At 35.6% G+C, this 9,811-nt stretch overlaps 1 protein-coding gene across 2 annotated transcripts in view; it reads left to right on the forward strand.

Annotated features, from left to right (window-relative positions):
* LOC107092874 (5-hydroxytryptamine receptor 2A-like) overlaps positions 1–5,369 on the forward strand; it is a 75,357-nt gene extending 69,988 nt beyond the window's left edge. For both annotated transcript variants that reach the window (XM_015387562.1, XM_015387563.1), the window contains one exon: positions 3,449–5,369. In XM_015387562.1, coding sequence (XP_015243048.1) covers positions 3,449–4,311 — 863 coding nt within the window. In that variant the 3' untranslated portion in view covers positions 4,312–5,369. The remainder of the gene's footprint in view (positions 1–3,448) is intronic.
* The last annotated feature ends 4,442 nt before the right edge of the window (positions 5,370–9,811 follow it).

The raw sequence follows: 9,811 nt of genomic DNA on the forward strand, positions 1-9,811 counted from the left end.
AAAGACCCTGGGCCAGGAATTGAACCCAGAACCTTCTTGCTGCAAGGCAGCAGTGCCACCCACTGTGCCACTGAGCAAGTTTGTCTAATTCTAGAATAATCTAAAATAATGAAAGTGCTTTACAATATTCATTTAAGGATGTGAACACTCTTGCAACAAGGTTATTCAATTTTGTTGTCCATCTAGCATACTTAATTGTTGTTGAAGTAGATTGTTTAAGATAAATGGCAGAAATGGTTTATATAGTGTCAGTTTTTACTACAGAGATGTATCATACAACCCGGGTTATGTAAATATTTAAGAGCCTCTGTACAGAAAAATATATATACACTCCAAACTATGCTGAGGCATAACGTTTTTAACTTTTATGTTTTATCATAGAGCAACTCTCCCTTTGATAGATCATCTAATAACTTCCAAAACTCATTGGCTCATAGAAATGTCACATGAAAAGCACTTAAGACCAATATCAAGCTGGAATATCACCACCTTTTATTACAGCAACAATAAGCATGCTGTGAATTCATACTCATATATGAATGTATAAAAATATGACACCACAAACACCTCAGGCAATAAAACTGCTTTGGCGAGGGGAAAAAAAATGATCACTGCTTTATCTTACAGCTGATAACTAGTTTATAGATATCTTATCAATTAATCTGTAAACACTTTCATTCATAAATGTTTATTATGCATTCAATATATTATGCATGCTCAACAGATATTTTATCAAGAGCCTATGTTACTTTTAAAGTAGTAACTTAGTCTGAATGTTGATATAAGCAACGCTATATTTGAACAACTTACTCTCATCGTTTGGCAAGAAACTGATCATTTTAATCTCTTGCTATTTTTTTTATTATTGTTTTTAGTATTTGTAAACAATGCATATTGAACAGTTAATAATGAAATACAAAGTGTTTACAGATTAATATGAACATATCTATAATTTTTTTCAGCTGTCTTTAAGGGAAGCCCTGTTGAAGAATGGTATGGTGGTAATGATTTTGTATTTACCTTATTTATCTTAAAAACACTGAATTTGTTTTACTTCGCTGTCATTTTTACAATCAACGATTCTGAAAATGAATATTAATTATTAATCCTTTTTTATCTTTATCAGTAGGACAGCATTATGTATTTATAAAAATTTACAATTCTAGACTTACTTTTTCCACTTAATGATTTTTTTCTCAATAGGATTAAGGTCTTTAATGGCCATTGAACAAACTTGATCTGTCTTTGACCTGCATAAAAACCCAATGCAGACAGATTTTCAATATAATGTTAGAGTACACCAAATGTGAATAGGCTGATGTGTTGGTCACCAAAAAGTATGATCATAGCATAAAGCCAAAGCTCTAGATTTGTATCACCTGCAAAAATGACTGCTAATTATTTTTCAAATATTTTCAAAATTATTACAGATTTTTCTTCAGGGCTAAAGGTATCATACATTGTTCTTTTGAAATCAAATGTACCTAATTGTGAAAGCTGTGTGAAACATAGCTTAAGTTTTCAGACTATTTCACGATTTCTGAAATCCTCAATTTTACAATTTCCTCGTCTCTTGTCTTTTATCCAATTCCCAAGTGCTTCACCTCATCTTATAACAGTGATCTTCTTTTATCTATTCTTTTTTTTTTTTTTTTTTTACTTCTGTGAAGTTTACTGCAGCTTATCTTGTGTGTCATATTCAGAGAATATTAAGCTATCAGCTTGCCATCTGGGATTTAGTGGGGAAGCCTGAAAACCCCTACTAAAAATACTTTGGTGTTTCTTCTGAAATCAATGATGATGCTCAGTAGGCTTTCATTAAAAAAAACAAAAGTGATTCGGGACTGTGCCTGATTATGTTTATGTATGTATCTTTCTCTATTAAATTTATGTAGAGGATAGGCTTATTAAAATAATTAAAAAATATATGTAGAATATACATATACATAATCTGTTTATATATATGAACAGATTTGGCTGACCTAAGCTGCCTCAATGTCAAAACATGATAAAACTCTTACATTTTGAACTAATTACTTACCAAAAAATTGTACTCCCATCAAAACTGCTGGTCTATTTATATGCTCTGCTCTCCAGCAAAACTCACCTTGGTTTAAGTTAGAGCATAAGAATCCAGGAGCAGAGTCAACAATTTAGACTGAACCGATTGAACTTATAAAGGAAATATTTTACGTTTAAAAGAAGATGCAAATGCATCTGACAAGATGCATGTTTGCATTACCTATCCATCACAGGGCAGCACATAGACATAGGATATATGTCTATGTGCTTATATGAAATAAAACTATGCTTTCAGAAACAGAGAAATATATATCAATTCAGTGTCTGTGTGTGCAGCCAATCTTCCCACATTCCTGTGCTTGCCCTGCCTACTCTCAATTCCCATTGTTTTCTGACTCGGATCATATCTGGTCCGTTTTATGCCTCTCATTATTTCATTTCACCTCCATTTTGTCTACTCAAAGCCTGTTTCCAGCCAGCATCCATCATTCCGTCTGCTCAGACCCTGCCTTGACTCTTGACCTGTTCGGTCAACAATAAACCTTTTAAATGCATCCACTGTGTGGCTGAAACCCAAGTTCTCAGATCTTAGGATTTGTACCAAAGCTAAGATATTTTGCTGGTTCTCACTTCCTTTTTAACGCATGCTTAAGTTTAGGACTGTGGATTTAGTTTACATGAGGTTTAGGTTTTGAATGCAATGATAGTGGTCAGTTTTCGGTTACTGTCATGTCTATGGTATCGAAAGGATTGAAAACGACTAATAAATCAATGGAATTCAACACATGGTGCACCTTATATATAGAAGGTATGTTGTTGTGTGATAACCATACACTGACAAAAACACATAAGGTCAACACAGGAGGAAAGCATCTACTTAGTGGTCATAAACATGGAAAATGGCAATTGGAGGTACAAGGTAGTCCAAAGAAAAAGAACAGTGATGCAAAGAAATTTGTAAAGAAACTGAATGAGAGTTAAATCATTTAAACATCTTATTATCTAATTGAAAAAGGTACATGAATAGAATCTGAGAAAAAATCCAAACAAATTTATCAAACTTTCAAATATGAATTTCTTGAAGGTTGCTCCTTTTAAGTGGAAAAACAACAAACTGTCCTCCAAGTCAGCAAAATATGTCAACTAACATTAATATTAAATCAAACACTGATAAAAAAAATTGTCAGCAAAATTTGGTAAAAATGTAAATCAACCTGAAATTAATCCTTTGAAATCAGTCTGGTGTATGTGAAGTAATGATTTCATTGATGTCCTTTTTGACATGACTTCAGTATCAACCTTGTTAAGATTTCACTCAAATAATGATATTTATGTTATCTTATTGTTTTTATGTCAAAAGTTTGCAAATGAAACAAGGCACCATAATATTTTTCTGACATTTTTTCTATCTCTTTGTTCTCTGCAGGGATATCAATGCCAATTCCTGTGTTAGGACTCAGAGACCACTCTAAAGTGTTTAAAAATGGAAACTGCCTGCTGACAGATGACAATTTCGTACTGGTGGGCTCCTTCATTGCCTTCTTTGTTCCTCTAATCATAATGATTGTCACGTATTTCCTGACCATCAGCGCCCTACAGAACGAGGCCACACTCTGCTTGGACCGGCTTGTTCCAAGACCAAAATGGAGCACCACCTTCACACTAAGCTTCTTTCCTCAAAGCTCTGTCTCATCTGATAAACTGTTCAGGCGCTCTATTAGCCAAGAGGTTGGAGGAAGAGGAAGCAGCAGTGGCCTCAATGGTGCTCGGTGCAGCTTCTCTGGTGCGATGGTCGGAAGGCGAACTATGCAGTCCATCAGCAATGAGCAGAAAGCATCAAAGGTGCTGGGGGTTGTGTTTTTCCTCTTTGTAGTCATGTGGTGTCCATTTTTCATCACCAATGTATTGATGGTTGTGTGCCACCACCACATTTGCCACCCAGAGGTCATGGAGGGTCTGCTGAATATTTTTGTCTGGGTTGGATATTTGTCTTCAGCTGTCAACCCACTGGTCTACACACTTTTTAACAAAACTTATCGCACAGCTTTCATGCGCTATATTCGCTGCCAGTATCAGCCAGAAAAAAAACCTCTTCAACTCATACTGGTGAACACCATCCCACCTCTGGCCTTCAACTCCTCTCAGTTAGCCCTGGGTGACATGCGGAAGTTACAAAATGGAACAATGCACTGTGAGAAGGAGGGAAGGGGAATCTGCTTGCCTGGGAGGGAAACAGACCAGGTTAAACAGAGCAAATGCGAAAGAGACAAAGATGAGAGCAGTGTGTAGCAAATGTCAAAACAAAACCCTGGTTTACAGTAGATCTGTACACATCCTTGTTCAGCTAAATCTCAGTCTTCACCTCTGCAGTAATTTTAAGTGTGTTTGTTTTCTAAATAGTTTGTAACTGACTTTTGATCATACAAGACCCATGGAAACAGAGTAAAACCTATCACTAATTCTGTTAGGGGTTTATTGAAGATTCAGATTTTCAATTTGTCATCCAACTTCTTTATAATGAAATGTCTCCTTGTGAAGAAAGATATACAGTTCAAGACAACCAGGCACAATGAAGGATATAACCTTTTCTAGAGTAATTGTATTTTTGTACAAATGTGCTTCCCTTTGGCACTTACCTGGTATAAACACAGCAGCTCATACCCTCTGACAAATGCCTGACACCCTACCTTCCATCAAACTGAACCTTTGGGTGATCATCCGGGATTATACTGGATTTGCTCCCACTTTATGAAAAGAAGGTGTCAGAAAGGGGAAGCCTGGCACACCTTGACTCCACCCAGAAGGGTCATATTACCCAACCCACGATAAAAAAAGCTATTCTGTTCTGCAGAACCTCTGTATGAATAAGAACAAAAATGCGATATTTTCAAGTGAAAAATGGTTGTTATTGTATTATATTGCCAACATGAAGACTTCAAAATGAGATTTTGATGGCAGAAAATAAAGTTAATTTAAATGTTGATGTATTCCTTGTAAAATCTTCAGCTCATACTATATGGTGTTGTTAAAAAATCATTAGTGCACAATGTACATCGTCTCAATCATAACACATGGTGTCCAGTGCTCTGATGGTTAATACTTGTTTAAAGTTTTGTATGAAAATCTGTAAATGTGGAACTTCTGCAACAGACTTCATAAAGTGTCTCAATTCAGAATGCGGGTTGAGGCCAGAGTATAATATCGGATATCACCTTCTGGGGCTCAAGGTAATTTCAAAAGAAATATGTTGTGTGGCATTTATAAAACAAACTTTTAAAATTCCATTGCAAAAAGTAAATGGGGATATGTGATCTGGTCTATCTGGCTAAATTTTCTGTTTTTTAACATGTAGACTATTTCAATAAATATAACCTTTTTTATTCTTTTCCTTGGGTTTTGGTCTTGCCAAATTAATTTTTTTTTTCAACCAGTTTGATTTCCTTGATATAAATAGCTTATTTCAGCATCTTTAAAATAAACATATATAATTTAAGTTCTTGTGTCCTTTTCCTTAATTTTTTTTGCTGCTATCCTACAGCCAGGTTGTGACAAGAACATATCCGTCCGCTGGAGTATGTTGTCTACTGGTTAATTCACTTTGTATTAAGTTATCAAATCAACCAAGACTTGAAAAAGTACCACCAAATTGATCCATTTGCAGTTTATCATCATTCAGTCTGGAAAATAGAAAACAGAAAGAGGATCATACAGATCTTACAAAATATGTTTATATATACATATATACAGATATATATAGATATATCTATATATATATAGATATATATAGATATATATCTATATATATATACATATGCCTTTAAAATGCTTGTTTAGAATAAAAATAAAAAAAAACCTACTGAGACAATTTCTTCATTTGCGTCCTCTGGTCCATGTCAAAGATAAAATATTATGCCAAAATTCACTTTATAAACAATTTGTAACTGTCGTGTGACATGACTCATGAGGCTAATCTATAAGGTTCAGAAATAGAAAAGTAACATTTTAGCTCTCTCATTTCCTTTCTCCACCTCTTTGCACTCAAAACGAGCTGTTTGAAAATGTTTGACACATTCCTGGTATATCTCTGACCACTGTGGATTTTTGTTCCACTAAACGAGAGGTACCACCAGTATTGTCCAGAGTGGAATATAAAATACATTATTCAATATATATATATATAAATAAATAAATCTAAAAATATCTCCCAATAAAAAAAATAAATATAAAACCAATGGCTTGAAGTTTACAATGGTTTTATTTTGTTTTAACAGACTCCTGCACCTTATCATTAAATCTCTCATGCTTTTTGGTTCTGTCCCAGCAGATATATGAACTGTTTCAGCATCTGATTTTGTGTTTTCACAAAGCAAAAAAACATCAAACCACAAAGTGCTTTTTTATATACATTATCCATACCGTTTTATATAAATTTCCGCTTTGAAAAGGAAAGGTAATTAAAATTTTACATTTTACAAATAATAAATGTATTCCAGCTTGATTAAACAGCTGGAATACGGGCCAGTTTACTCAAAATTAAAGGTTAAGAATTATTAGCCACCTGCTGTGTCTGGTAAATTTCTTTAGACCACATGCAATGTCTTACAATAGTATTCATCACCATTGGCATTTTGTATGTTTTGTTGCTTGACAACATGGAATTGAGATTGATTGTTTAAGATTTTCAAACAGAGGTCCAACTGTATTTATTTGACCAAAATTAGGCAATTTAGAAAAAAGGATCTGCTGTTAACATCATCTAAGGCAGCAACCTCAGTAGGGAGAAAGCACAGGTCTGTCTGGCGGAGGATGACAATGAACATGTGACTCATTTACCTGGTCTTAAAGTTCTGTCCATGCCAAGAGGACGAGGTTGGTTTAAGCCGCTCGGCTGCCAACAAGACATGGTGGGCACTGTCTAGATAGTCCGAGACGCTGAAGTCCCAGAGGTCAAAGAACAGGCAGGAGATCAAAGCTGAAAAAAAAGAAGGAAGGGAGGATAATCAGGAAGGCGAAGCTAAAGTGTTTAGGACATGCTCAGGAGTCAGAGCCAGGAGATCCGAGGTAAGAAGAGGTACTGAAAGGTGATCCAAGACGGTGTGAGGAATTAGCTCCAATGGTCAATACACAGGGAGAGTCCAACAGGAGCCCGAGGACAGGCAAACAGATAAGAATGGGGAAAGGCAGGCTTAGAGTTCCAGAGGCAGAACGGTTCAGGATCAGGCAATCAGACACACTCAGATATGCTGGAGAACTCTCACCAAAGGCTTGAATAATCTAAAGAGGCTGGATCAGGTTAATCAGATGAACAGTAATGAGAAATTGGGCAAAGCTAGGCAGGTAATTGAAACAGGCCAGTCATCAGCGCTAAGATCATTACACAGAAGCTATACACAAGTTCTTTTTTTTCAAAAATTTAAACAAAAAATACAGATACATAACATGATTGCAAAATGCATTTCGTGCACAAGAAACTCTTTTCCAAACATTAATTTTTTTCAAAATACTGTAAGACTTGAAAGCAATCCTTTGAAAAGGGTAAAGAACCTTCACTGACAATATATTACTTTGCATAATTTAGTTTAGAGTGTGTTTACTGCTTTAAAAATGTACTATGTTCATTATTGCAAAACAAACTATACTTTGGACATAACAAACAAACAAAACTTAGGATGAATAACTGCTCAGCTCCTCCTAAAGTCTGTACTTTGTAAAGGCCAGCTTGCAATAACAGCTGCTGTGTGACTTTGCATAAGACTCTTTAAGATTGTCGCATTTTGCAGGAGGGATTTAAATGGAATGACTTCAATTAGGGGATAGTAAATTTGATTGAAGACTAAACCTTGATTTTGCCATTCTAACACGTTTTTGATTTTTTTCCTTTGAGGGTGTTTTTTATCAGTATTGTGTATTTTACGTGTTATTATCCTGTTGAAAGTTATACATACGCAGCAATCTCTCTCAGGTAGATCGATACAGAGATATTCTATTGCTCGGCCAGAGACAGTGTTTTCCTTAGTGCCTTAAAAATTCAATTTTTGTCTCAATTGAGCACCTTCCCCCATACATTTTGTGAATGTCTTATAGCAAATTTGAAATGGTCGAAATGCTCTATCATTTTTTGACAAGAGATTGTTTCTGCACAATCTTCCACTAATCCAATATAAATATCAGATCTATATCTAAATGTGACTTATTAGGGTCCAATAGAGTGCAACCTCTGCTCTGTCTCTATGATTAAAGCCATCCTCACCCTGCTTCAATGGCTGGCTGTTGTGGTTTCCATTTGAAGATAATGAATTTGATGATACTCTCGGGGAACATTGCAGTCAGTTTAGCTAATATTGTATTATGGATTGAGAAGTTCTCTATGATATTTTGCAGCACATTGCAAGAGTATTGTATAATACTTGACCTGTCTGCTATATTTCTTTGACTATGGGTGTAGGGGCAAACCTCTGAGGCCATCACAGAACAAGAGGACTTTTACAGCGATTATTATGAAGAATGAGGTTTCTCCACAGAAAAAGGCCAAGTTCACAACAATCACACCTAACACATTTTGAGAGTCAAAAAAGCATTCAATTGCCTAAACTTTGACACTTGTGCATTTTGAAGTCAGATGCTCTAAATGTTCAACAATCGATACTCTGGACGCTCAATGTGAGTAGCAATTGAGAGAGAAGCTCCAATTTATCTGCTTTAATGAGCAGGAAAATGCTATTTTAACACATTTTTAAGTAAGAAAGCAAAGGCGTATGTTTCTTTTCAACTTTGGTAGGCACACTATAAGTCTCAAGTTTCATTGGTCTGATGTCATTGATCCTATGCAAAAATATGCATGCTCTTTTTTATGCTTGACATGAGCATTTAAAATAATAACTTCACTAAAAAAGCTGTAAATTTGGGCTGTAGTTACGTGTACTCTGTTTGGCCCATTCCAGGCGCCATCTTGTGTTGTTATACTCTATAAAAGAAATAACACCTGCTATTTATAACTGAACTGCCTCGAAGGGTCATAAAAAATAAAAAAGTAAATAGCAAAGAAATACTGGTAAAAGGGACACCCTCAATTTTTCTTTCTCAGTCGGCTGTGGCCAGGAATTGGAATTTTTGATGGCTTTTTGCTTGTCCATTCTTCCAGCAGTCTGTAGAACTCCTGTCTGACTCAAAATACTATAAAGGTTTTTGTTAATAAAATGTATAATACTTCAGAATTAAATATTATTTTAAGATGCTAAGTTTGGTTCCACAAATCAAAAAACTCTCTCCTGCTTCTTTACAGAACTGCAATCAGCTGCTTTCAACTGTTTTAGCATAGATAATATCTTTTTTTTTTTTTATTGGGACTTTTTTCTCAGCCTAATATTAACTGTAGTAACTGCGGTATTCTAGCATGAATAAGATTTTAATTTTGAGCTGTAAGCATGCATGTACACGCATACAATCTAGAAAACAGCCAATCAGGATGAGAGAAGGTTAAGGCAGAACAAACAATGAGAGTGGAGGTAAACAGCGCAGCACAGTCACATGCGCTGCTAAGTTAAAGGAACAGGATAGACCAGGCAGGCACTTGGACAGAGCAGCAGCTACCAGGCAGCGGAACTGGGAGAGGAAAAGAAGCGACTGCTGCAACAACGCTGTATTGTAAATTATATAAATGTTGTTCACATGGAATTATTGGTAGGGCCTAGTAGGTTGGTCCAAAATTTTGGTAGGGACAAGTCCCTGTGGTCCCAATGCAAACCTTCACCTATGTGGCAATGTAAAACTCAAAATGCCCTTTGCGCAG

This window comes from Cyprinodon variegatus, unplaced genomic scaffold, assembly GCF_000732505.1.
Source record: "Cyprinodon variegatus isolate N-32 unplaced genomic scaffold, C_variegatus-1.0 Scaffold398, whole genome shotgun sequence".
Taxonomy (NCBI): Eukaryota; Metazoa; Chordata; class Actinopteri; order Cyprinodontiformes; family Cyprinodontidae; genus Cyprinodon; species Cyprinodon variegatus.